The sequence below is a fragment of the Candidozyma auris genome, chromosome 1, assembly GCF_003013715.1.
Source record: "Candidozyma auris chromosome 1, complete sequence".
Classification (NCBI taxonomy): Eukaryota; Fungi; Ascomycota; class Pichiomycetes; order Serinales; family Metschnikowiaceae; genus Candidozyma; species Candidozyma auris.
This window is the reverse complement of record NC_072812.1, coordinates 1451972-1478905: the sequence shown is the minus strand read 5'-3', so window position 1 is coordinate 1478905 and position 26934 is coordinate 1451972. Positions and strand designations below refer to the sequence as shown.

General features: G+C 45.9%; 12 protein-coding genes across 12 annotated transcripts; 8 read left to right on the top strand and 4 right to left on the bottom strand. All coding sequences in view use genetic code 12, as the record gives it.

Moving 5' to 3' along the window:
- Positions 1 to 127: 127 nt before the first annotated feature.
- ARP9 (Arp9p) lies at positions 128 to 1525 on the top strand (the record flags this gene model as incomplete). Its single annotated transcript, XM_029034912.2, has 1 exon — positions 128 to 1525. The coding sequence occupies one exon, from the start codon at positions 128 to 130 to the stop codon at positions 1523 to 1525; it is 1398 nt and encodes a 465-aa protein (XP_028890154.2).
- Positions 1526 to 1607: 82 nt separating this feature from the next.
- On the bottom strand, positions 1608 to 2858 carry CJI96_0000682 (uncharacterized protein; the record flags this gene model as incomplete). The annotated part of the gene is made up of 1 exon (XM_029034911.2): positions 1608 to 2858. One exon carries the CDS (start codon positions 2856 to 2858, stop codon positions 1608 to 1610), a length of 1251 nt encoding a protein of 416 aa, XP_028890153.2.
- Positions 2859 to 4774: 1916 nt separating this feature from the next.
- CJI96_0000681 (uncharacterized protein) lies at positions 4775 to 7054 on the top strand (the record flags this gene model as incomplete). The annotated part of the gene is made up of 1 exon (XM_029034910.2): positions 4775 to 7054. One exon carries the CDS (start codon positions 4775 to 4777, stop codon positions 7052 to 7054), a length of 2280 nt encoding a protein of 759 aa, XP_028890152.2.
- A 227-nt stretch (positions 7055 to 7281) lies between these two features.
- On the top strand, positions 7282 to 7797 carry CJI96_0000680 (uncharacterized protein; the record flags this gene model as incomplete). The annotated part of the gene is made up of 1 exon (XM_029034909.1): positions 7282 to 7797. One exon carries the CDS (start codon positions 7282 to 7284, stop codon positions 7795 to 7797), a length of 516 nt encoding a protein of 171 aa, XP_028890151.1.
- A 1105-nt stretch (positions 7798 to 8902) lies between these two features.
- On the bottom strand, positions 8903 to 10660 carry MSN4 (stress-responsive transcriptional activator MSN2; the record flags this gene model as incomplete). The annotated part of the gene is made up of 1 exon (XM_029034908.2): positions 8903 to 10660. The coding sequence occupies one exon, from the start codon at positions 10658 to 10660 to the stop codon at positions 8903 to 8905; it is 1758 nt and encodes a 585-aa protein (XP_028890150.1).
- Positions 10661 to 12881: 2221 nt separating this feature from the next.
- On the bottom strand, positions 12882 to 14198 carry RCH1 (Rch1p; the record flags this gene model as incomplete). Its single annotated transcript, XM_029034907.2, has 1 exon — positions 12882 to 14198. The coding sequence occupies one exon, from the start codon at positions 14196 to 14198 to the stop codon at positions 12882 to 12884; it is 1317 nt and encodes a 438-aa protein (XP_028890149.2).
- A 991-nt stretch (positions 14199 to 15189) lies between these two features.
- On the top strand, positions 15190 to 17178 carry HOF1 (formin-binding protein; the record flags this gene model as incomplete). Its single annotated transcript, XM_029034906.2, has 1 exon — positions 15190 to 17178. One exon carries the CDS (start codon positions 15190 to 15192, stop codon positions 17176 to 17178), a length of 1989 nt encoding a protein of 662 aa, XP_028890148.1.
- Positions 17179 to 17255: 77 nt separating this feature from the next.
- On the top strand, positions 17256 to 18311 carry CJI96_0000676 (D-arabinose 1-dehydrogenase (NAD(P)(+)) ARA2; the record flags this gene model as incomplete). The annotated part of the gene is made up of 1 exon (XM_029034905.2): positions 17256 to 18311. One exon carries the CDS (start codon positions 17256 to 17258, stop codon positions 18309 to 18311), a length of 1056 nt encoding a protein of 351 aa, XP_028890147.2.
- Positions 18312 to 18436: 125 nt separating this feature from the next.
- CJI96_0000675 (chromatin-binding transcription coactivator SUB1) lies at positions 18437 to 18862 on the top strand (the record flags this gene model as incomplete). Its single annotated transcript, XM_029034904.1, has 1 exon — positions 18437 to 18862. The coding sequence occupies one exon, from the start codon at positions 18437 to 18439 to the stop codon at positions 18860 to 18862; it is 426 nt and encodes a 141-aa protein (XP_028890146.1).
- A 731-nt stretch (positions 18863 to 19593) lies between these two features.
- MNR2 (putative Mg(2+) transporter) lies at positions 19594 to 22269 on the top strand (the record flags this gene model as incomplete). The annotated part of the gene is made up of 1 exon (XM_029034903.2): positions 19594 to 22269. The coding sequence occupies one exon, from the start codon at positions 19594 to 19596 to the stop codon at positions 22267 to 22269; it is 2676 nt and encodes an 891-aa protein (XP_028890145.2).
- Positions 22270 to 22462: 193 nt separating this feature from the next.
- CJI96_0000673 (uncharacterized protein) lies at positions 22463 to 22996 on the top strand (the record flags this gene model as incomplete). Its single annotated transcript, XM_029034902.2, has 1 exon — positions 22463 to 22996. The coding sequence occupies one exon, from the start codon at positions 22463 to 22465 to the stop codon at positions 22994 to 22996; it is 534 nt and encodes a 177-aa protein (XP_028890144.2).
- A 1286-nt stretch (positions 22997 to 24282) lies between these two features.
- On the bottom strand, positions 24283 to 25770 carry EFG1 (KilA-N domain-containing central transcriptional regulator EFG1; the record flags this gene model as incomplete). Its single annotated transcript, XM_029034901.2, has 1 exon — positions 24283 to 25770. The coding sequence occupies one exon, from the start codon at positions 25768 to 25770 to the stop codon at positions 24283 to 24285; it is 1488 nt and encodes a 495-aa protein (XP_028890143.2).
- Between the last annotated feature and the right edge of the window lie 1164 nt (positions 25771 to 26934).

The window sequence follows — 26934 nt, the reverse complement described above, 5'->3', positions numbered from 1 at the left end:
CGGCGCGTCTCGCGAGCCTGAGGTTGAGCTGCATCCTGTTGCTCGCTCGTAATGAAGGTCGTGCCTCGCTCACGCTATCAAATAACATAGTCTCAATCTTTCACTACTTGAAGTACTTCAACTAGATATGCCACTCTTTCGTGAGGAGAATTTTCTCATAATTCATACTGGGTCTCAACATACCTTATTCACATTTGGCTTGCAAGACTCGTTATCCCCTCCACAGTATAAGATTCCTACGGCTGTTTACCTCGACAAGTCTAGCAACGTATATCACCCTGCGAATACTGGCAACTACGAGGAGATATGGCCTGTACAAAGTTCACGAATTGTTGACATTAAAGCATATCAGGCTCTTTTGAAGTTTGTTTTACAAACGATCATCGCCAGATACCCTATTCTTACCATCAACCAGGTATCCCTATTATTAATCGTACCTTCCTTATCCTACTCACGTTCTGCTGTGGAGCAAATTACAAGATATGTATTCGAGACTTTGGAATTCACAGCGTTCAACATTTTGGATCTCTCGATAGCGTCTACTTTTGGTCTCGCTACAATGTCATCTGCTTTGGTGGTTAATGTCGGCCATGAGAGTTCTCAAGTCATGCCTGTGATCGGTGGAACCGCCATAAAGCACGCTGGGAAGCGTCTCGAGATTGGAGGAAAATCTATCACCGATGAATTAAGGAAGTTGTTACCTCATTTGTCGGAGGCACAAATCACGGCTTTGAAGCATTCAAAAATCTACGAAGTATTGAGTGATCACAGCGAGTCTTTCTACTCTCTTGCCGACCTCAAGGAGGATAAGACCAATCAAGATGACGATTTTGATGTTGCTAAATTGGTGACTGAAGAAAATCAAAACGGAATTGGTGTTTCGGACGAGAAAGCAGACGACAATGAGAGCGAGGAAGAAAAGAAGCCCAATAGTGAATTGGAGAAGAACTGGTTCAAAGATCCTATTTCGGGCAACAAAATTTACATTGGTAAAGAACGTTTTCAGGGAGCTGACAAGTTAGTGGATGCGCTTTGTACGGCCATATACGAATCATTGCAGGCTATTCCTGACTTGGATAAGAGACAAGAGTGCTACGATAACATAATTCTCACAGGGTCTACTTTCCATATTGAGGGCTTGAAGCAATCAGTTATTTTCAAGCTCTGTGAGCGTTATTTGGTAAGACCACCCAATACTAAGAAGGGCCGTAAGGTAACGGAGAATGGCATCAACTCTACTATCGCAGCCTATCAACAAACCGATGACGCCTCTCAAGACTCAAAAGGCTCTGGTCCTCTTCAGAACCCTTCGCTGGTAAAGCTTGCGAAACATCCAGATTACTTCCCTGAATGGAAACGTCCCAAAGAACACGGCGGCTCTTGGCTAGATGTGTACTTCTTGGGAGGAGAGATATACTCCAAACAGGTATTTGGTGCTAATTCCAACCATGGTGGCGATTCATTCATCGATACTGATATATACGAGGAAAGAGGGCCCCAAGCAATATGGGATGTGGTCCTTTAGACCCTATACCCAAAATCGACTGATGTAAACCTACTTTCGTTTAGACTTCCTAAACCTGTATCATTAACATTAAATCTAAAATTTAAGCTTCATCAACATTAGACAAAAATGTCCTTTTGTTTGCTCTCGTACCAAGCATAGAGTTCTTGCTGAGCATTGTGTCCAGTCTCCCTATACCTTCTCCGTTTTTGTGCAATGCTTCTAACTGTTCATCAAACCTACTCTTAAGCTTAACCTCATGAACTAAAGGCAAATCCAGAGACTCGGAATCACCTGATACGAAAGGAGCCTTACGCAAGGCTGGTAGGGGCTTATGCAAATCTTTTGAAGTGAGTTCCAAGGAAGCAGATGAGTGCCGCCTCGGATCCTTCGGGCGCTCTCTTTCTGGCAGTTGTAGACGGAATCGGCTCTTCTTGGCGGTGGATACGCCATCTGTATGAAATCGATTTAATAGCGGCTGCGGGACTTGACTCAATTTGGAGTCAGCACTATCTCTCCTAGGAGGAACAAAAGGACGAACATTAATTAGCCTTTGAGGGGATGGCTCTCGTACAAGATGAGGTTCCGACTCCGTTCTCATTTTGGACTTGGGCTCGATTTCAGAGTCTGCATCAGACAGAAGAACTGACCCCGTATCGGTATCAATACTGTCTGTCCTTCTGTCTCTGTGATCAAGGTGATAATTGACCGGTTTTTCAGGAGACGAAAGCATGTTAGCACGCCAGAAGACATTTCGTAGAGTGTCTCTGACACATTCCCAGCTAGGAATAGTAAGAATACCAGCGTACCAGAATGCAGCAGTGGCCAAGACGGCCCAGAACACCCCCACGAAAAGCAAATAGGTTAACATTTTAGCATACTGGGCCAAGGCGTCCCATTTTTGTTGAATAAGCACCGCTGTTAGCACTCCCAAGACATATGGAATTGCAAAATTAGCGGCTGACAGAGGCGTGAAGCCCCCACTGAACAGGTTGATTCTCTCCATTATGGACGTTGAAAGTTTGGGGGAATTTTCCGCAAAAGGTCCCTTGAATGAGATTCGAGGAGAAGAAGGCTTTCGAAAAGGTTGCTCTGCTGTGTGAGTTGAGTCAAGGCTAGATGTTGGGGAGGCTCGCTTTGTTTTCATATTAGCCCTTTTGGTAGTCGGGAGCGGGTTCTCCTGGACTTGGAAACCACAAACCATCAAGTCATTCAAAGCGGAGTCCACTTCATCTTTCCGTCTGGTCAACTCTGAATCATTGGATATGATGGAAGGCGCATCGTAGCTCTTCTTCCGGTAGATGCCATTTGGCCCCCGAACGTACACCGCTTTCTTCTTAACGACAGTTGCCATAGGCGCATATGGTGGAAGGCGATAATGAAAGGACAATTCCTAGGTAAGATCAGAGGGAGATGATCGAGTCTATATAAAATTTTGAACGAAGGGGGTTGGAAAAGTTTTTGAGGGGAGCGAAATACGCCAATCTGGGCTTAGGCGTGTTTTTTGGTACAAAGCTAAAAGCTGCACAATCTGCTTGGAGAATGCGGAATGTTCGATCAAAGTCAGTGAGTATCGACAAAGAAACCCCCTGGAGCAAGAGCTTGCATCAGTAGACGTATGCTATGGGCTGACGATCCATACAATACTAGTGTCTGTGCCAATGGGTCACGAGGCAATAGGCGGTACATGTGAAGGGCCCCTGTTGCAATGTTTGCAATAATGCCCAATCAAGGTAGTATTAGGTGCGCCATCATGCGGCTCGGAGCCAGCGATAATAGCAGATGCTGACAGAATGGCGAGTCAAAGCCCTGATCTACAATGAATAATGACAAAGGTCAATTGCTAAACAGAAATGTTTGTCAAGGGGCGTAGACGAGAAATCGATAACTGCGATGGTTCAGGGGCATTCGCTCAAGGCCATTGGCTGTGATTGATTGTGAATAGAGTGGAGTCTTTGGCTAACGCGAGTCGGCCTAACCGGCAACTCACAAGACATGACAGACAGATGCGTTGAAGCGATACTAGAGGGAGACAATCGAAGCACATTTCACAAGCTGAAGATAGCCCTCGTTGATATTCAAATGTAGATGATTGTTTAGTACTCTGACGCTCCCTGAACTTTGTAATCTACTCTTACCGAAGACTAGCGCGGAATGCATAAGCCTTCAACGTGGGTACGAGATAAGCCAGTGAGAGATAGGCCCAAGAGAACGAATCGCATGCTGGCTTTCCGATTTCGATGTCATTGATGTGTGGCACAAGTGACAGTTGGCTTGCACACTACTTTATTGAGGCCACAGTCATCCTTGTAGTAAACTGTCTCAGGTAGTCCGCACTTATAAGAGGCGTGGAACAGTAGTTGCACAGGAGTTTTTTGCAAGAACAAATCCGGAGCGGGAGGTATCAGGAAAACTGGTCATAGCCCACTAGGAATGAATGATCTGGTATTCTATGTGGCGAAAGCAGCAGCTGAAATGTCGAATTTCTGATGGATAGCAGCGGCGTCTCAGGTTCCATGAGTTCTCTCGCTAGCTAGTAGATCACGTAGGCCTCTTGAGGGCACTTCTTTTCTCTCACAACCAGCCCTTCCTAGTCGATTCTCTCCGCTAGGCAAAAGCAGCAATATGGCGCCCTTTTCGCAGCCTACTTCGACTCCACTCGCTCCAGCTACCATTTACACAAATTCAACCGGAAAACCTCAAGATAATGAGATGAATCAATTTTTTACTTGTCCTTCAGCGTCTACATCCTCTCAAAAACTCGCACCACCTTTGGTTCTATAACTCTTCCTCCCACTCAAATCAGCAACCCATTGTTCACTCACAGGAGCGACTCCTGCAACGCTACGTAATTGGCTGGGGGTCTGACCAGTATAGAAGAAGTAAAAGTGCGTCATGGAAACAGTGGTAAAGGCAGCCGCCCGGGGTGTGTGCACTCCCACACTAAAACAGCCTTCGGTTTCCTAATTCGTGAGCGCTCACCCTCTCATGGAAACAAGCTGGGTACCATAAACTTTCTTCTGGAAATATATATTGGCGGAGAAGTCTCGAATTGGTCCTGATTACTGTTCTTGTAGTCTTCTCTCAATATTTTTTTTTCTATCTTCTTTTCAGCGGTTCTTTCAACTCTTCGTTGAGTACTGTTACGGCCTCATTGTGGGAGACGTACTGCCTGCTGTTTGCTCTTTTTCTCAATTGCTCTCCTCATAATCACACGGAAAATCTCACCCACAACAGCCATCAACACTTTTCTTTTCAACAGCTTAAGGAATGTCCGCCTATCAAACCAATGACAGACCATTGTCCCAACAGGCCATTTACCAGCGGAAATTGAGACTGGGTCAGTTCACTTCCCCTGGTGTCCCTTCGGTGGGCGTCAGCTCGTCCGCCTCAGACTCCGCTGCCTTATTGGCAGCATCTGCTGACTTGACGGTGAAGCCTTCCTACGAACGTTTACAGGCAGCTCCTGAAGCCCAGACAGCAGCATTGGCTGCTAGAACCCAGTCCATCTCTTCATGGCAAAGAAGCCACACTGACGCTGATGCTGATGCTGCTGCCGCCCATGCTAAGATTTCCGACCAGCCAACAGGAGGCAAGACTGAATTGGGCATCCCTGACTCGTATGACAAGGGAAATGTGTTTAAACGTGCTACCAGCAATTCCACATACTCTATCACTTCGAGAATTACCCCAGAAAAGCTGGTGTCGAAGCACGGATTGGCTTCTACCCCTAGGACTACCCCTGCTTCTACTCTTAACATTGGAAAGATTTCTCAATTGGCTGACCAGAGCTCTTCGAAGACATTGAACTCTCGTTTCAACCCTGATCCTGACTATCGTCATGGCGTGAAGTCTCCCCCAGCTGAATACTTGAACGAAGAGGAGGAGTATGAGGCTGCTTCTTCTGCCGCGGCCGCCCTTAAGATGAAACACGGTGGTAACTACACCAATGCTGTCTCCTCGCAAAAGAGAACAAAAGGCTTTAACGCTGTCGATGTGGTAGACGCAACATTGTTGGCCGCTGCAAGCAAGAAGGCTTCTGAGAGATTGACGTCCCTCCAGGCAATTGGCCACGCCGATTTGAGAGCCCAGGCTCAGCTTTACTCTAAGGCCTTGGTTGCTGCCCACAAGAACAGTGAGGAGCGAATCAAGCAGAGTAAGGCTGGCCTCATTGACCTCGGTGGAGGCTTGCAGCTTCCTTACAGCGAGATCGACAAGATGGCTGCTTTGATTGTAGGCCCTGTTCTTCTGGACATTGATAAGAAGGCGGCTGCTCAAAGAGACCATGATGTTGCCGCTGCCAAGAAGCGTGAAGAAGCACGTGCTGCTCACAAGAACTTCAAGATGGAAGAAGCTGCTAGAAAGCAGAGAGAGAAAGAAGAACAACAGAAGGAGCATCAGGATAGAATCACTGCTAACGAAAAGAGGAAGCGCGAGGAGGATGACTTATACACTGAGCACCAGAAGAAGAGACACGAGGAAGTGGAAGTAAAGACCCAGGAATTGAAAGATTTGGAAGCCAAATATGCATCAGAGAAAGACGATTTGTTGCAACAGAAGAAACAAAATGAAGATGAAATTGAGGAAGAGGAGACAGGCTTCAAGAATGAGCGTAAGGAAGAGTTGGACAACATGCAATCAGAAAGAGACGAAGAGATCAAACCTCTCCTTGACGAATTAGCAGAGGAGAACGGGAAATTAAAAGAGTTGACTGACGAAAAGGACAAATTGGCCGAAGAAGTGGAAGCTGCTGAGAAGCAGAAGGAGGAGTACGAGACCAAGATTGCCGAATTGGAAGCTCAATTGGAAGAGACTGAAAAGAACCACGAACACTACACAGCAGAATTAGCCGATGCAACTCAGAAGCGTGAGGCTGCTGACAAGGAGGTTGAAGAGCTTACCAATACACACGAGTCCGACTTGAAGCACCACAAAGAGGCCCATGAGGATTTGGATGCACGTATCAAGGAATTGGAGAAGCAAAAGGAACAACACACCATTTCCAGAGACGAGCACAAGAGAGAAATCTTGAAGCATCTTGATGAACGTGTGAAGGACGAGCACAATATAAACAAGGAGTTGCCCGAGCACTTGCGTCAAGAGGTCGATGAGAAGAAACTTCGTGATGTTGGATCGCTTTTTGATTATGAGCCTGTTGAAAAGAAGGAGGTCGTTAAACCTAGTTCAAAGAAGGCCACTGAAGATGCTGGCAAGTTAGAGAGCGATAAAATTTCAGCTCCAAAGGAAGCAGCATCCGCCCCTAAAAGCGCTCCTAAAGTTGCTAAGGAGGACGAGAGTAAACTAACCAAGACTGCAAGTACGTCATCAACTCCTAAGCGTAAGAGTCTCCGGTCGAGATTGTCAAGCTTCGCTCTGTCTTTCAGAAATGAACCCAAAAGTGAAGTTCCTGCTCTGAAATCTGTGGAGAAGAAGGCCAATAAGCCCACTACCGAAAATGCTGAGAGATCATCGGATGTGAGCAACTTCGAGGATGATCTTTCCATCAAAGATGGGCACAAGAAGGGTGGTGTTTTCAAAGAGGAGATTTAAGCTCGAGAGACCCATATCCCCCAATCACAAATTTTTATAATTCTATTCCTGTCATCAATGGTGTATTAATGACTTAGCTGAAAGCTCAAGTCTCGAGTAACACCACTATGTTGTTTTATAAAAACCATTGTATTAGTACTCACTCATTTTGTACGCGACCAAGTGTATGCAAATTGTGCGAATAAATCAGTAGTTTGAAAATCTCTCCTCGACCATCCATAGCTGCTATGACTTCCCCGCAAGATGAAGCTCCCTCAAAGCTTCGTGACACTCTTCGAAGTATGAATTTTAAACTTGCGGACTCCTCACCGGAATACATTCAGCGCAGAAAGAAGCAGATGGTGCTATTTATGACTGCAGCAGCAGCTACTATCTTCACCTCTAGGTTTGCTTACAAGTCGACCATTACAAGACAATATGTTCCAACGTTATTTCAGGGAAATCATCTGCCTCCTCTCAGCTATAACTTTACCCAGGATGCCACTGTTGCGGTTGGAACTGGTACTATGTTATGCGCTTCTGTGTCTTCGATGTTAATCTTTGGCACATGCTGGATCATGGATGTTTCCTCATTTGAAGAGTTTGGCTGGAGAATGAAGTCAGCACTTGGTGGCGTGAGGCGTCAAATGGAGTTGGCTAAGACTCCGGTTGACGAAGAATCAGCAACCATACAAGATGGCTTAAACGATATATTGGAGGGCAAATTCGAGCCCAATTTTGATGACGAAGCAAGGAAGCAATGAGGATGGTGATTGAATCATCTCTTCCATCGATGTTGATATTGCTTGTGATATTTTTTGTGATGTTGTTTGTGAGTATTAGGTTTGGTGGGCTTGCAGAACTTAGTCAAACTCAGACAATTTCATTCAGTGTATATAATGACCTATACCAAATGTGTAAATATGCTCACTGTAGTGGTCCAAAGTACTGTTGTTCAAATACTCAATTCGAATGTCATCTCAGACTATTTATTGTGTAGAAAGTTTGTAATTCCGATGCAAAAGGTCTCGCGATTAATCAAATGAAGATCGATGAAGAGGTGGGCACTTTAGGTGTATCCGATGACTTTGCAGCTTCAATCTCAGATCATTACATATGCTGGCTTCCAGTATACATTTACGTTCTCATATTCTTCATCCTTACTTTTAATCACGAAAATCCACAATTCGAAAGCTATCGCGTAAACAAAATGCTGGTTCTGCAGATATGCGAGTAATTTAACCTCAATCAGGAAAATCAGTTGAAGAACTCTCGGTACACATCGAAGAACACATTCAGTATGGCTCGTAAAACAATCGCCACAACAAGGACAACGCTAGGGTCGAGTACTGAACGGTATGGCAACCTTCCCGGGGACCCTGTGGGAGGGTCCGCTCCTAAGCGCAGGCGATACAGACCAGGAACTTTAGCGTTAAGAGAAATACGTCAATACCAAAAAAACACAGATTTACTCATACGGAAGCTACCTTTTGCTAGACTTGTCAAAGAAATAGCGGATCATTACATTGGTGCAAACTACGGTATCAGGTGGCAGTCCAATGCGGTTTTAGCTCTACAAGAAGCATGTGAGGCATACTTAGTGCACTTATTGGAGGATACAAATCTATGTGCTATTCATGCTAAACGTGTCACGATCATGCAAAAGGATATACAGCTTGCTCGAAGGATACGAGGTCAATTCTAGATGAGAACTTTAGAGAATTGTGTCTACAGCACCTATGCATCTATCCATATTCCAATTCCAAAACTATAATAAATGAATCCATAGTTGTAATCATCCTTCACAACACGTAAAATAAAAAAAAAGACCCAGACCTTAAAAGTTCATCAAAGTAGGTGATCGCCGAGTTATGCCTCAGCATTCATCCGAGGATCATCTGTCATAGAAGTGCTCCGTTTGCGACCACGACTATGAGGATTGAGGTTCCCATACACTATCGTTGTTGTTCCATTGTTGTTGACTTTGAAATGTGTTTTCAGATGCTGTGCCAAATTGTCAGAGCGTGAAAACTTCTTATCACAGTACTTACAATGGAAGGGACGAATGTTTGAATGCACTGATCGAATGTGACGTTTTAAATGTTCCAGACGTTTGAACTGCTTGTCACATTCAGGACATGGGAAGGGCTTTGGTTCTTCTTCTGAGGAATCAGCTCCAGGGGCACGATTCGTAGCAGTCGAACCTAGCTTCGCTGCCAGAGACAGACTTGACAGTGAAGCATCATGCTCATCATTAATACCACGGGAAGGTTCAATCATTTTGGCTTGATTGCCGTCTTGTTGCAGACCTGTACCCAGGTAGTTGTTGTATTGATAAACGGGTTCTTGCTTCGTCATACTGGACAGGAAATCTTGCACCATGTCTTGCCCAAGACCAGGGACCAGCTCAAGGCCTTGAGTGAACAGAGCAAGCTCCTGAGGACTAATCATGGGCATGGTGTTGTTTGAATCAACAGAAAATCCGGAAAGGTCTCGAGGAACCTCCAGAGCTGGATTATCACCCGAGCCAGTTAAAGAGGAGTTAGCTGCTAACTCATGAGTGAAGATCTCCGGTATCGCATTATTAAATGACTTTTGCCTCCTCTTTTTTTGTATGGAATTGGTGCTGCCAACAGCTGCCTGCAATGAAGAGTGGCTCGAGTCGAAATGACTCGGAATATTATGACTCAGATTATTCCTTCTCCAGCCGGGCCTGGAGGACTTATTGAATTGATTAGCCATTTTCCCATTCTCCTTGTCATTGATAACATTTGCGGTATTGTTGAGCCAGTAGGTGATTGCACTGACGCACTCATCGTTCATGACAAAGCCCGAGTTTGTCGACTGGGGATCCTCTGGAGATTGCATCACCGAAGAGTTACTCGTCTCAAAACTGTTGAGGAGATCGCCTCTTGTCTCGCGCAGATCAGTGTCATTAGAATTCGTATTCATGCCCTTGAAAATGGTACCGAGAGATGGAGACAGCATCAGCAGGGGTAAAATGTAGCGACTGGGAGCAGAGATGGAGCTGGTTGAGTTGGAGCTGCCAAAGAGCTCGCGAGGGTTGACCGTGCGCTCCTCTTTAGCTCCTGGATTTGCAAAATGGTCTGCCAGCTCTAGCTTGTTAGTGGACGAGACAGACGACTTGTTCGAGTCTACGGTGGCTGAAGTTGGTCCTGAGCTCGAGCCAAAATCACTGTGATAGGAGGCGGTTGAGTTGTACGAATTAGCAGAGCTTGCCAGCAAGTTCTGCTGCTGAATTGACATTCTGTTGAGCTGCTCAACGGCAGAGGAGAAACGACGACGGTGGGAGTAATGTGAGTTTGTGTCTGTTTTGAAAGGTGAGGCATACGATAGTTCTGGGGAATTCCAGTTCGATTGCAACGATGTATAATTCAAGTTTGAAACGGTGACGGGCAGAGAGGGCCCATCATTCTCAGGACGCATGGGAGGCGGGTTTTGATTATTCAAGAAGATTTCGTCATTGAGATCCAAGCCGTCGTAGTCGATTGTGCTCAAGGATGCTGGCGGGGGAATCCACTCGTTTGATGGAACTTGCGGCAGGGTGTTTTGCTGGAAAGAAGGCTCCACCACCGCCGAGTCAACGCCGAAGGATGGGTAGGACATTGAGGATTGATTTGGGATGTAAATAACTTGAGGTCTGGAACCTGATGATGAGCTTGACTTTTTGAAGCGCTTAGGAAACTCTGTGTGGTTGAGGTCCAAGTGTGGATGACGCCTCAGATAGTAAAAAGGTGTGGGCTGTACTGATAACGCCAGCCGCAGAGGAGGTCAGGACCAAAACTGGAAGATGTCTGGGGGAAGAAGGGTGCGGAAGATGAAGGTGGACTTGGATGTGTTAGGAATTGACCAGGTTCTTACGATCTAGGAGGATGTGGACAGGGTCACCTATAAGAAAAAAATGGAATATCTACTCTGGGTGCCAATTTTTGTGGTATTGGCTCGCATGTCTGGGCCTGTGGCCACCATACAGGGTGTCGTCAGATTACTGATAATAGCCCGGGTGCCGGCTCGGAGACCATGAAAGAATGCGACATTTTGCAAAGTCCCCGCCGAAGATCCACGCACGTTGTCGAGGGGACGTCGAGGAAAATAGGAGGAGTTGTTTCCATACTACGAGCTAATTGACTCTTCCAAAACTTCCTCGGATTCATTAACTTCGCTGTCCAGTGACACGACTCACCTCTTACCTCTGTGTGGTGTGATGCAAGTGCATGAGGTATTTTGCTAGTTAAAAAAAAAATGTCGTACCCCTGCACAGGCCTCATGAGCGTGACGCATGATGTGCATCACAATACGCCGCTGCCCTCTGGAAAGTATACTCGAGCTTGACCGTGACACTCACTGGTAGCTCACTTGTTCTCGGGGTTTCTCCATCCCTGCCCTGGCCAATCATCATGCGAGCCTGACAAATGACAGAGTCCACTCTGGGAACTTATGGAACCCTGTGGGACCCTCGGAAACTCGAGGACCCCCCGTTGGATGTATAGCGCTAAGTTGCTCAACTTTTGGTCTGTCCAGTTGTGGTGTCCTTGGGTAGAGACAAATTTGGGGGCCCGTGTGCTCTGTTGTTAAGATACTGGCTACAACGTGTGTTGCCTACTAGCATTGCGGCGGGACCAATCATGTCAGTGTGCTGGGTTCTTATGGCACTCGGTTTTCTGGCGCACTTTGACGTTGGTAGTGACTTTGTCTCGCTTTGACGTAGCACGTTCGGCCAAAATAAACCGGTAGTCGCAGTTTCTTGCCTGCGCTTACGCTCAGTGTAGAATCAGCTAACTTACTGGGACTCACCGCGTGGTCCTCCCTCGGCCGATGTGGCCGTGCTGAGAGTCGTTCTGAGACACTTAGCAGCCAAGCGTCTTCACATGAATTTGCTGATAGTGCATTTTTTGGACTTCAAGGTGGACTCGGACCGATGAGACTTATTCTGTCATTCTGATGCTTTCGTGGTCCTCCAAATTTTTCAGATTCTTTGACAATTTCACCCTGTGCTTTTGTTTGCATGTCTACCATGCCACAACGCCTCTCGATTGACGTGTGCGTAATGCGCTTACCTATCTCGAGGCGGTTCGCACTAGTCCACACTCAGGCTTCTCCTAACGGTCTTTATAATTGGCCGAGCCACCTGCGTGATTTTTTCTTCTTGTTGGGAGCTACAAATTGTGCTCAATGGATTTCAAGAGATTGCTAGTGTACGTGGAGAGTCGTCATAGAGAAGGCTGATGGATACGCTAAGTGCACGATTCCTCATGCACGTATCTGCACAGGCTGCGAAAGCACCCACACTTTCAGATAAAGTTTCTGGCCTCAATGGGGTATTGTTGTGAATTGACAGGAACCCCAGAAAGGCGCTAACAAATGCAGTGGTTTGTGATTGACGTCAGTCGACTTGAAGCAAATATTTCTTTTTCAAATGCTTTGATGGTCACCATTTCAGCCTCGCCTACCCCGTGGGCGAGGGTCCGAGTTGTTATCGGTGTGCATTCATACCTGCATATAGGGGCAAGACCACATTTGCTCATGAGTTTACCCTAATAATTCGCAGACCATATGCACGCTTTGGCTAATATACCTGTTGGCTACTCATGTTCAGGTGTAAGCTTGTTATCTTGATAAAGTCCGAGTCCCTGCGTTCTTCTGGTACCAGACCATGAAATATCTTATCTAAAGCACAACTCCAAGGCGGATTTCCAAGTCCTTTCTTCTATCCAAATTACCCGTTGTTTGTATTCCTCTATGCTTATCAGCTCTTCTGTTGTATTAGCACGTAGTCTGCAAGGTTCCTGCTGCCATAGACATCTGCCTCCAGAAGGTTTACGATCAATTATCGAGCCTCCTGAATAGACTGCGAGCCCAGTTGGTTTCTCTCCTCAATGCTTCCATACTGTGTTTCACTTTCGCTGGGTTTGATCGCATCTTGCTGCGTCTCCTCAGAGGGCGCCGATTCCTCGTCCTTCTTGATCTCATCTTCTGCATGAATCCACTTTCTCATGAAGTTTACCAACACTTGGGCCGTGAGAACCTGTTCCGCCTGATATAAGACCAAAGGTACCAATAAAACACCCAACTTGGGGTTGTGTGCACCGTATTGGGAGGAAACCAAGGACACACCCAAAGCTGCCGTCTTAGCAGGACCGCAAAGCATAACAGACACGGTATCACGGCGATTGTAGTAGAAGGGTCTGAAAAATTTGTAACCCCAAGTGTATGCTCTCGAGTCTTCCTCGGTGGGCTCATGGTCATAGATTCTGACAAGGAAGTAGGGCCTCAGGTAGAGGTAAACAAGCACGGTGAAAAATAAGTAGATGCCGATGTTGAAGAACACCAAGAAAATGATCGAAGCATGAGACACAGATTCAAATGCATCTTGCGCGAAAGCTGTAGAGAAGGACTGAAACATAATCAAAAGCAACATGAACGAACCCACTTTGTTGAGGTAAAACGTAGTAAGAGCCCACTTGACCTGCTTTGGCCAGATATTCTGTGCCACCTGTCCCACAAAAAGTGGAACAAACACTGAAAGGCCAATCTGTTTCATGACATCTGCATAAAGTTGCAGCACCGTTTCTCTTTGCTCCTGGTGAACAGGATTACCAAAATCCCAGGTACCACTCATATACATTTGTACCAATGCAGGTGTAATGAATGCGCCCAAAACGTTACCAATAAACACTTCACATGTAGTTAAAATGTGGTTACCATGAGCAGCTTTTGTCATGACCACATTCGAAGACACAGTGGTTGGGCAAGAATGGGTGACAATCAAGCCCACTAGCATCCAGTCGTCAATAGCACCATCTTTTGAAGCTTTTATACCTGAAGCGATACCAAATATAATGGCACTAGTGATGAGGAATGATGATGAGAGAACAGTGAAGTGAGCCCTCCAGTGTAAAATGTTAAAAAACAAATCCTTGGTCGTCATGGAAAGACCTGATATCAAGAAAATCACTGCCACGGCTCCATAACCAATAGAATACTGAGCCTTGACGGTGCCTCCCTGTTTGGCGAACTCAGGGAAGAAATATGCTAGCACCACGAACACCCCCAAGAGAACGAAGAACCACTGATCTAGTAGGAAACCAAGCACTTTGGTGATCCATTTGTATGTTTTAGTCCTTTTAAAGTCCTCATACAGCATTCTATTGAAGTCTATTCAGTAGTAAAGGAGTGTAAAAGTTGGTGTGGAAGTTCTTTCACTATAGTTGAATTGGTATTCATGCAGTGCCGGTAGAGGCAACCACTGTTGTCAGGCTTTGAGTAGTGCGGTCCGCCGGATCGAAGGGCAGCATCCGAGATCGATAAGTAGAGTGTGAGAATCCGGTCTTTTGTCCCGATTAGGCAATTTAGGCGGAAACTGTGCAAAATTTCTTCTTACCATTTGTTAGTAGCAGCCTTTGCACCCAATTCTCAGGCAAACACCAATCTCTCACAAACAAGAGGTCATTTCAAGAAATGCGTCTTGCTATAGATAATTCACACTACATCCTCAGTTTGCGAATTACATGCATTGCGCTCATGACTTCATCGAAACAAAAAGAGAATAGAGACTGACGATAAGCACATCGTAATCGTGTCAGGAGATTCAGGAATTATGAGGATTACAAACGGCTCATCCGGGGTCTTGCGTTTCGGTTGCAGATTTTCTGTATCCGCAGCCCTATTCCAAAAACATTGACTTCAAAGTAATTGCTGACGGGCAGACGAACAAGCTTTATGGTGTAATGAATAAAGCTAGATGCCAGAAGAGTTGGTAAGGTGTCCAAAGAAGGCAGTGGAGTTAAAACTTAGTTTTTTGCACGAGGAATTAAGGGTTGCTCTCCTTAAGTTGAGCATGCATGAAGTGCTGGATTGCGATTTTGCAACCAATGCTCACCGTTTTCTTTCATACTCTGTGGACCTCGGCAAAATGGTCCAAATACAATTATACAGACGTCTTGCCCGTGTCAAAAGTGGAAAATCGATATGTTTTTGTTCTGCGGCGCCCCATCAGTTCGATGCATTTACAGCCATAATCCTTCCGCTTTTGGAAGAATGTAAACACACTTTCTCGATGTGACTGAAGGATAATCAACAATTATACTTTAAGAATCAAATAACCAACCACTCCTCGAACATCTTTAAACATATCAATGGCTGATACAGCTTTCGTGAACAGGTTTTGGGGTCAACAGGAAGCTGGCTTTAATGTCATCCGGACTCGTCTTGCCCACTCGTTGACCACCCTTCAAGAGCTACTTACTTTCTACAAAGAGAGGGTAGCGATTGAGAAAGAGTACAATAAGCGCATGGAAAAGCTCGTGAACGCTCATACCTTAGGATCCGGGGAAACGGGATCAATAAAAATTGCATTAGAGAAGCTTCAAATTGAGAGCAATAACATGGTAAAGCAGAACCAAAAATTCATCAAGAGCGTGGCCTTCCACAACTACGAGAAGCTCAACGCATTTTACATCAGCTATAAGAGCAACGTTCACAAGGTGGAGAGCCATATGGAAAAAGTGTTAGCTCGGAAAAGCGACTGTTTCCTTCATCTAGAGGCAGCCAAAGAGAAGTATAGAAACGAGTGTCACCAAATTAAGATCTTGCAATTGCAATGTCAAACAACGTGGGGAAAGGAGCTTGAAAAGAACAAAGCAAAGCTACTCAAGGCTGAGAAATCAATTGGTGGTTTGAAGGAGCAATACATGAAATGCGTTCATAAATGCGCCGAGATCCATGACGTGTGGGTGCGTGATTGGCGAGCCGCTTTGCTGAATATTTATCAGTTGGAAATCGAGAGAATTCAGCTATGCAAACTCAATTGTTTCAATTTTTGCAATCACGTCGCATCTCTTTGCGTTGACTGGGATCAACTGGTTGATCTTGCCAGAACCTCATTCGCCAGCATAGCAGCTCCCAAAGATATTCATGATTTTGCAGAAGTTTATGGGACCGGAAACAGGATCGCTAAAGCTCCACAGTTTATCGACTTTGCTCAAGGCTTCGGGGACGAGGGTGCTTCCGCTGAATATGAGACAGCTAATTTTAAGGACCCCGATTTCTCCCAAATTCTTACACGAACATTTTCCACACAGTCAACCCCTTCAAGCAACAAAGGCAGTCCAACCAAAACCAGTCCTCAGAGATCTACGAAAGACAATTCTCCCTCTCAGAATGGTACTGGTGGAGCAGCTGGTCTTCTAGTTCCGACAAACAAAAGCTTACCACCAATCCGAGAACCCACTGGCGATGGAAGTGTCCAGCTTCGAAAGCAGCCGTCACAATCTAGTACATATACATCTGGTCATGAGGATAAAAGCGATGATGTTTTCGACACCAATAAGAAAATGCGAGGCTCGAATGGACTGGAGTACTCAAACCCTACAAACTATACATCACAGACAGTGAGAAGCTGGTCTTCCCCAAAAAAGAAGGAGAGACTGGAATTGCAAGAGAGAATCAATAGAAGACTGCAAGACTGGACCAACAAATTCCAGCCTCCAGAACCAGAGCCAGAAAAGCCTAATATCCCCATAACAAAAGATTTTTCAATGGATTTCATCGCCAAAGCTCTTGAAGATCTAAATTCCGGCGGTAATGGTGATGTTAATCAATTTAGACGTTCTGTGAGAAGTCAACGCAACTCACAATATGGTGACTATAAGAAGAGTCGACCACAATCCGATTATGTCGACGATTCACGAGAGCAAGCTAAACGCTTGGATTCTATTTCTTTCAGGACTCCTCGTAAGCCAGGACCAATGGTGGATGGGGTTTTAGAAGAAGATGATCTGATGAGAACAGTTGTTGAGAGAACACCCAGGCAGAACCAAGCCAGTCCATCGAAGCGATTCTCTCTGCAATCACCGACAAAATCGTACATGGACTTGCACTCGATGATCGACAAGGTAACTCCAGTATCGAGACATGAATATGTTACAAAAGCAAAAGCGCTCTACACCTATCGTGCTAGGGAAGAGGGAGAACTCGGGTTTAAGAAGGGCTGGAACATGTACATCATTCACAAGCAAGAAGATAATTGGTACGTCTGTGAGCTAGCCGGAAATTGCGGAAATGAAACAGGAAGAGTTGGCTTAGTACCATACAACTACTTAAAGGAGGGGCATGATTTGTTTTAGTATATTTGTGTAATAGGTTCTGGGCAACTCAAACTAAGCGCGACTTTTCACCTAGTAGCACAGTAGGTTTTAGCAACATGAACTTCCCACCCATTGGCCCTACACGGGTACTTCAGCCCTATTCCATAGTAAACTTGCCCCCTCTCATTATTGGTGGAGCTGTGCTTAATGATATTTATACAAAAGATCCCACAAAGCTTCCAATTCAAGACATTCTCAGTATCGCTTTCTCGAAAGGTCTCAACGCCATCGACACCTCTCCCTATTATGGGAAATCTGAGGAATTAATCGGTAAGGCATTGAAGGCAATCACAGCGGAGTGGCCTCGTGAAAGATACTATATCTGTACCAAGGCTGGCCGGATCACAGATACGAAATTCGACTATTCTCGTGAGCATGTCAGAGAGTCAGTCAAAAACTCCTTGAGGCTTTTGAACACCGACTATTTGGATCTCGTGTACATGCATGATGTCGAATTTGTGGAAACTCCCGAAGTGTATGATGCTTTGAGGGAGTTACGTTTAATGAAAGAAGAAGGTCTTATCAAGGCCTTCGGTTTCTCCGGATATCCCGTCAAACTCTTGTATGAGATAGCTTATAAGTGCGCTCATGATTATGTCGAGGATATTGGACGTGTTGATGCAATCCTATCCTACTCCCATGGCTGTATTCAAAATACCGCTCTCTTCGAGTTGTATGATGATTTCATCAACAAGTGCGGGATTAAGAAGATTTTGAATGGCTCAATCTTGAGCATGTCTCTTCTCCGCTCAGGCAAAACTCATGCCTTCCACCCTGCTAGTGTGGAGTTGAAGGCCAAGGTGGACGAGGTGGCCCAAGACTTGAAAAAAACCTCCAACATAGAACTCGCGGAGCCTGCAACTAGATTTGCCATGAAGCGCTGGCTCTTCCAAACACAACCTCAGAAAGATCCCCCTCTCAAATGGAATCAGAGAACCTCGATTGTTCTTGGTGTTTCGACTGTGGAGGAGCTCAACTCTGCTTTGAAGAGTTACGCTGACGTAAAAGAGAAAGACGGGGCTGAGGACGAGAAATTGTTTGAGGAGATTATCAAAAAGTTGGGAAGTCATTTTAATGAGACTTGGCCCTCGGGTTTATATTCAGCAACATAGACGTATATCAATAGATAAGCAACTAGAAGGTACCCCAGACTATACGTACGCGCGAAATCAAGGCATACATAACGCAAATCGAAAGGTCCTCATCACAAATCTTTATCCTAACGACAGCGTACAGCATGGTTTATAAAAAAAGAAAGCTTGAACTGGAAGATGAGCCTAACAATGCCTTGGTCATCGAATTAGACAAAAAAAAGCAAGTCAGTGTTCGCAAGTATAATGGGGTGTCCTTAGTTGATATAAGAGAGTTCTATTTTGACAAGGAAACAGGGGAGAAGAAGCCTGGAAAGAAAGGTATTTCATTGACAGAGGACTCTTACTGGAAGCTAGTTGAGGCTCAATCCGCAATTCAGAGTGCTTTGGTGCAATTAAAGGAAGGAGGGCTGAAGGTTCAAAAGACCGAGCTCACAACAAAACTCTCCATAGAAAAGAATGACGACTCGGAAGCTGACGGCAAAAGCACATCTGCATTATCTGCGAAACCAAACAAGAAGTATAAGTCAGCTGAACTTGTCGATGAAGACGATGTTTCAGAGGCAGAGTAGTTTCTAGTGATACATAGCAGCGTTGATTCAACGCAATTTCGATGATGTACTCGTAGTAGTAAATTCAACGAGCGCTGTTTGATGAATTTGACAAGTGTATTCACAAAGTGAATCCTTGATTGCGTTTTATATACTCCAGAACTGCTGTTGCATCAAGTGTACGGCTGCGATTTACAATTTTGGGACGTCGCACCTTTCCATTGTCAAAATTTGATAATTTACACAGTCGAAGGCTTCCATTCGAGAAACAAGAAGTGAATTCTTCCGTTATAGTCGAGGTTTGGGTAACTTTTCAAAATGCAAAAGGTTCGAAGCTTATTTTACCCTTAGCGATAAGGAACTCCGGCTGAAAAGGAAGCTTCTGTCGGCATACTAGTCTTCGCAATATCATGCATATTGAGCATCGAAGCATAACTCTTCAGCTTCATCGTTGACTATGAAAGCTGATAGGACGTCAAAAGAAGTGCGTTTTGATAACTGGCTTTTTGAAGCTGTTTCCCTTCAACTTCCAAGTGTTTTCTCTCCATGGAACTACTTTTATCCGCACACGATGCTTAGGCGCTCCTGAGCCGCTTAAGTCACGTGCAATACAAGCCGCTCTGCAAACTGGAGCCTCCTATAGCTTGCTACTGGTTTGATTCCATTTGAGTCATCAACTTGAATAATTTTCACTAATACAATCCTGTTAAACCTGGCTTCCGGGATTTTACTGTGCTCCAAAAAAGTTCAAGATGGCCAAGAAGAAATCTGCAAGACAAAGGAAACTTCGTCTGAAGCAACAGGGTAGGGAGAAACTTCGGGAGGAACACCTCGTTTCCCAACCTAACTCAAGACCGGTTTCGCCAACGGGAAACCAGGCCCATAGAAACTCATATATGGATCATCATCCGAGAACCAATTCCATGTCCTCTGCTCGAGAACGAAGAATGAGCGAGTATGACCAAAGCCCTCCATTCAACAAAGACTTTGCGCCACTCACAGACCGTAACTTACAGACGTTGCTCGAACAAAATAACGCCCAGCATTCATCCCACATATTTGGCCTGGTCGCGCTTGACATGGACAAATTTGCTCGTGAGCAGGATGTTAGTCCTTACGATGCCATAGATGCGTTCAGTAACCACAGTCCTAACTCTGGGGGCCTGCTCGAGTTTGGCGAGCTGAATCCTCCATCTGAACATTCAAGTGATTCTACTTCTCTTGATGATGTCTGTTATCTAGATTACTATGATGATGAACAAGGACGCACCGGGCAGATGCACAAATGGCCAGACTTGGAAGTGCTAGAGGAATTCATTCACGAGGAGCTCGAGGAATTGCAAGATGAGCCTTCAGAACTCAACGAAGTCAACTTCAGATACCCAGTTGCCAGGAGAGTCTCGCATACACCAGAAGTAGCCGATGAAGATGATGCCCCTCTTTTGAATCGAGTTCAGGTGAATGAAGTCGATACATGGGGTGAATCCTCACTGTTCAAGGCTGCACGCAAACCTCTCAAGCCATGGGAAGCGTCTCAGCTGAACATCCACACTATTCTTAACAACGGTAAAAAGAAATCAGACACCTTGTGCAGATTCACATACTTCAGGGAGGATTTGGACCAGACACTTCACTCGCCAACACTAGCGGGCCTTGTTGCCGACAGTGAGAAAGCGGATCTCTCTGATGAAAACTATATTAGGAATTCCTTGAAGGAACTCTTCGATCCACACTTCCAAAGCATTCATCATCGTCTGCCTCGCGCGACTACTCCTGGTCCGGATACGCATCATGACGGTATCAATGGTAAAGATCAGCAAGGGAAGGAACCTCACCATAGCAGACAGGGGTCGGTTCCCCCCAATGTCAGCAGATCCTCGGCAGCGGCTCAAAATTTGAAAGGTAGCACTCCTCAGGCAGCTGCTTCACACTCATCTCTCGCACATTTCTCTGGAGGCACAACGTCCGTCAATTCCCTTTCGACATCCCCTCATTTGCATCACGACCCCTTTTGGCTCGACATTCAAGACCCGCTGGAAGAAGAAATGAAAGTGATCGCCAAAACTTTCGGATTACATCCCTTGACTACAGAGGATATTTTCATGGATGAGGCCCGAGAGAAAGTTGAAATGTTTAATCTGTACTACTTCCTTTGTTTCACATCCTTCGATATCGTCTACGAACGTAGAAAACAAAAGGAGAAAGAGAACGAGAAAAAGATTAACAAGCTTATGGAATACAATTATCAGCCAAGCAGGTTTAGCTGGGGGTGGTTTCAAAACAAGTTGGGTTGGAAGGACGATACAGTTTTACGCTCAAATGCGAAGAAGTCTGGGTCCTCTTCGATCAAGTCAAAGTCGAAGAGAATCAGGAACGGAGAGTTGTGTCCATTGAACATGTATATGATCGTTTTTAAGCACGGCGTATTGACTTTCCATTTCAGTGCCACACCACATCCGATTAATGTGCGTCGTCGGGCACGTATGTTGAAGGATCATTTGACAGTCTCTCCAGATTGGATTTGCTACGCTTTGATTGATGACATCACAGATTCTTTTGCCCCAATGATCGACAGTATTGAGGCAGAAGTGTACCTCATAGAAGACGAGATCATGAGAATGCACTCAGGAGATCGTGAATCAGCAGATGAAAGCGAGGACTCTGACCTGGAATCAATTGCCGATCTCCAAGATAATCGACCTAGACATTCCAATGATGTATTTGTGCGTCGTCACAGATCGAAGTCAGTTGTTGAAACCACTGAGCCTTCCAAGCTTGACTTCTTACGCTTGAAGAAGAGAGACTCTAAGGGCGACTACTTCTCTCTTAAATCAAGGCGCAGTGCTATTTCGAAAACTACAACCACCACAAGTACTGACCTGTCTAGAATAGTTGCATGGAAGCGTAAAGGCGACATGTTGAGAAGAATTGGCGAGTGCAGAAAAAGAGTCATGTCTGTCATGAGACTTTTGAGTACCAAGGCCGATGTGATTCGTGGCTACAGTAAGCGTTTTAGTGAAAGCGATGTTGTGAAGCCAGTGGAAGATAATCCACTTATATCTACCCGATCAGCCACAAAGCATGAGATCTTGATGTATTTGGGTGACATTCAAGACCATATAGTCACTATGGTGCAATCTCTCAACCACTATGAAAAACTTTTGGCTCGATCTCACTCAAACTACTTGGCACAAATCAATATTGACATGACAAAGGTCAACAACGATACAAATGATGTTTTGGGAAAGATTACAGTTCTCGGTACGATAGTGTTACCGGTGAACGTCGTCACTGGTTTGTGGGGTATGAACTGTATTGTTCCAGGACAAGATGCTCCTGGCCTCACCTGGTTCTACGGGATTTTGTTTGGAATTTTCCTTTTCAGCATAACATCATATCTCTATGCCAAGAAGGTATATAATCTTTAAATAGCAAAGTATACCTCGCTGCAATATCTAGTGCAGAGGCTGTGGAAGAAGCAACTGCCAAATGTTGCCAGATCCTGTGTAATGCGCACTTTTCCTGATACCGATAATACAGCAAATGTTCGTCGCAAGAGTAACTTCTCTACAAAACTTGTCGGGATTAAAATCATAAGAATCAGCCAATATGAGTCTTCAAATGTCCATTGTTTTCGGTATCCTCGTCTTCGAGATGAGCTACCTCTTACTTTTGATGGTGCCCTTGCCATTTGCCATCAGGCAGAAAATTGTGAACGGATCGGTAAAATTAAACCAGAGCAGAAACTTCAAGAGCGCTTGGGCATTCACAACATTCGTACTTGGGCTTCAGTTTGTTGATTGTCTCCAGAAGCTCCAAAAGTACAGCAACAGCGAAAGCTTTGCTCTGGCCAGCCAATTCGGTGGCGCAAGGTATGATCAGTTGGCGTCCAAATTCTACAGCCAGCGTAATCTTTACATCACTGGCGCAGTGTTATACTTGGAAGTCTCTATCGTGACCGTCGTCACAATCTTGAAGAAATTGGTGTTGAAGGAGGAGCTGTACAGAGCAGCCACCAATACTCAGACCAGTAGCATTGCGGGCCACACCGATAGCCAGAAGGAAGAGGCTGCTGAGCTCCGCAAGTTGATCAAGCAGAAGGAAACTGACATCGCTGTTTTGAAGAAGCAGTTGGAGGGTGCCCAAAAGCAATAGGATTCCCTCAACGAATCCGAAGTCAGGTCCAAGGCCGATTGAATACTCTTCAGGTAGTTTATTATTTCCACAATACATCGGATTTTGCATTTCTGAGTATATGCTCGCAGACGAGCTGATAAATAGCCTTTGTAAGCATACCTTTATCCTTCAACAGCCTTAAGTTTCTGATATATGGAGTTGCAGTATAAAATTCTTCCTCACGCCATTCTGTAGAGGGTCAGCATACTAGTCTGATAATTAACGACTAGTCCTCCTCGATATTATGAAAAGCACTTCATGTTATGTTCCAAATCTAGACTTTAACCAAAACTGCATTGGCCTCATAGTTTAGTGAGTACTACTTGATTTTCTCAAGCGATCAACTTGTGCCTTGGTAAAGCCGCCCATGCATAGAAGGCCACCTAGAACAAGGTCTTCAAAAGCCCAGGGTCAAGAAGCGCAATGATTAAAAGACTCAACTTAACCGATCTACTGAGATACATCTCTGGAAGAAATGTAAAGCGGCAAATGGTATAAAAAATAGAACGAAGGAATTTCGTACGCATGTCCTAAACCATGCCGTTGAAATGGAGTCCTCAATCTTGCTTTGTGTAAACGGCCCTGCGAGTGTGTGGAAGCGTTGTTCAAACACGGCAACAAAACAAGCAGACCGTCTACTTGCGCAAAATCTAAGATGTCCACGGTACCTGCTTCTGCTTCTACATGACTGCAAGATTGGAGACGGTTCGCGACTTTGTCTCCTTCTCTTAATGCTTCCCCTCCATGTCATGATGATTGCAACAACGTTGTTCCACATGGCAGCACTGTAAGTCACTGCATTCACATTCGCGTGCGCAATGCAATCATCTGTGCATCGATTCCTAGCGATCACTGGGATGCAGCAACAACGTAAGCACTGCAGTTTGTGAAAGATATGTGTTGTAGAGAAGAAAAATACGAGGAAGTTTTGGAGATGATTGTTTTGAGTGGGCCTTCAGTTGGTGGAGACCTAGAGATTTATTGTTGTGGATACTTGGTGCAACTGCTAGTTGCTCGCTTCGACGCGCACATGTGTGCGCAATGTAGGTAGAGGTAATTATGGTGAAGGCGCCAAATGCAAGGTTGGATCGATAGTGTGCCTGAAGTTCTCTTTGCAACCACCGACACATCTTTACAGTTACTGCTTACGAGTCCAGCGTCTTTTTTTTTTTTCTCTTTGAATCTGATAATAATAGTAGGATCACAAACGATTATTCTTACTATAGTACAAAAGGGTGTCAATACCGTCAAACAAAAAAAGAAAATCACTTCTTCACCTCGTTCTTCAAGTCTTTCTTGTCATCCCCAGGAGAGCCCTGCTGGCCCAGAGGCTGTGCCAGTTGCTGAGCTTGCAGTTGGTGCGATTGCTGATGAACTTGCTGGTGTTGTTGACCAGGAATCTGGCCGTAGCCGTACGACGAGTACATGCCAGGCTGCGAGTATGAGTATCCTGAAGAGCTAGCGCCGCCAGAACCCGAACCCTGGTTGTAGCCACCATAGTATTGATTGTAGAAAGGCTGGGTGGTGAATGGGTACTGGCCAACCTGCTGGCCTTGCTGCTGAGGAGCCACCGAGGAGGAAGTGTCGGCTAATCCTGAGCCAGAGGTGGCACCAGCTGCCGGAGCATATTGCGATGGGTACTGAGGGTAGTACGCAACATTGGGGTTAGAGGAGGCAGCGGCACCGGAAGCGCCTGTCGAAGGATAGGTACTGCTTGAGTTGGCGACAAGGGGAGTGTTCTTTGCATTGGAAGTGGTTCCAGAGTTGGTGTTGCCCTGAGAGGCAGGAGTCACACCGGTCTGAATAACACGCTTGATATCTCTCACAAACAAGGGATACAACAAGTCCACAATGCCTTCACGCTGGGCCATGGCCAACGCACGCTCAAAGGGGATCCAAACACCTTTCAAGTGCATCGAGCCAATTTTGACAACATGTCTGACCTTCTCCAGCTTTAAGATACCGTCACGACGGCCACGAGTCATTTGGGCCACATTTAAAAGCTTGGTGCCGTTGATCATGTTGTTGTCTGCTCTACGCACCACCGAGACGTTATTGGCATCAACCTGGTAGCACAAGGTCTTCTCATCTTCCCACATGGTAGTGGTCACTCTAGGTCTGATACCGGGAGGCTGGTATTGACCAACGGACGAATTGGCATTCCCGCCTAGAGAGTCAGAAGAAACAGAACCCTTGCCTGGAGTAGGAGCACCGGTGGTGGTGGAGGAGACTGCGCCAGGCTGACCCGGCTGAGTCGATTGCATCGAGGGAGCAGTAGACGATGTAGAGGCAGAGGGAGCCTGCTGTGCTGAGGCCTGACTGGCTGGAGCACCGTACACTTGACCCTGAGGCACATGCTGCTGGCCTTGATACACAGGGTACTGGTTGTAGTGAGCAGCAGAAGAGTTGGAGTAACCGGGGTAATGAGACGAGTAGTCGGAGGCAGCCTGCGAGCCCTGTTGATGCGACTGCTGCTGGTACTGCTGGTACTGCTGCTGCTGGTGCTGAGGTTGTTGCATCTGCTGCATTGGGAGCTGGTTAGGGTTGTAGTAACCGCCGTATGGGTGCTGCTGATACTGACTAAGCATTTGCAGTTGCGACAAAGGCTGGCCTTGAGTCTGGCCGCCTGCGGGCTGTTGAGTCTGGTTCAGCGCCTGGCTCTGTCCTGATCCGTTCATGTGTTGTTGCTGCTGGTATTGATATGGCTCCAGCTGGTAGTATGATTTGGGATACTGAAACTGCTGGGTTGACATGCTCAGGGCGAAGATGGCTTTTTGTGTTAGAATAGGCCGGTAACGCAACGAGCTTAGATTACGAACTTCCTTGAGGGATTGGGGGAAGGTCAAGCGTCGAGGGGGATTTGGTTGACTTTGTTTTGATTGTTGAGATCCTCAGCGAAACGATGAGGACGAAACCAAGAAAACTGTGGCCGGTCGGAAAGATTGGCGGGTAGCGGGCAGTTGCAATGGGAAAGGGGGAGTTAAGGACCGCTTTCTAGCAAAAAGTGTTGAGTGAAAAGAAAAGAAAAAACAGTGAGGTTTTCAGTGCTAGGTCGGGTTTGTTGAGAACAATATAATGTAAGGAACAAAAATTCGAGCGTTAGTCGGTGCACATCGGATGCAGACGCCTAATCTGAGCGGGAGTTTGGCCCTGCACAAAACTATGCAGAGCACCGCTTATGTGCAGCTGTGTACGCGCGCATTGGAGCGCGCGTGCATGACGGGTGTCGCCTATTGGCCAACCGCAGGGTCATGATACCTTCACGATGCAGGCTGCAGGAGCGGTTCAAAAGACCGGGCAGCTTCCATTAGTCGACAAGGGTGGAGACAAGGGGGTGGGAAAATGCCCGTGAGGAGGAGGGAAAGAGGACACTTAGGCTCACGAAGATATGTGTGATGCCTTGCACGGCCATCAAGGTGAGGTGCTTGTTCGACCGTGGTCAGTTTGAACAAGGCATGCAGTGCAATGCACTGTCGCGCCTCCTGCAAACATAATACTGTAAGGCAAGTGCAGAATGGTTGCCAAAACTGCCAGCTAATTGTTTTGGCGTTAGCCAGACGCAACGCTCGCCTGGGTCACTTGGGGCCATCAGGGCATGAAATCACCGAGCGATAGAGCGACGAGGGACGTGAATCGCTAGCCCTTTCTTTCTCTAGAATTGTCTTTCATTGCCGGGTCTGTTCCTCAAAAGCCCTCCCTTCTCCTCGTGTAAGTCGACGTACAATAGCGTGTATTTTCAGTCGTCGGCACACAACATGCACGGTGTCATGCGTGCGCCATCCCAGCTTGTAGGGTACAGCGGAAATAGAAGCCGAGGTTGATTTGGACGAAAAACCAGGGTGAACAGAAGGAAAGCGGTCCATTAAACAACCCGTATGTCATTATTCACTCCTCAGGCTCGACCACCCCCACCACCT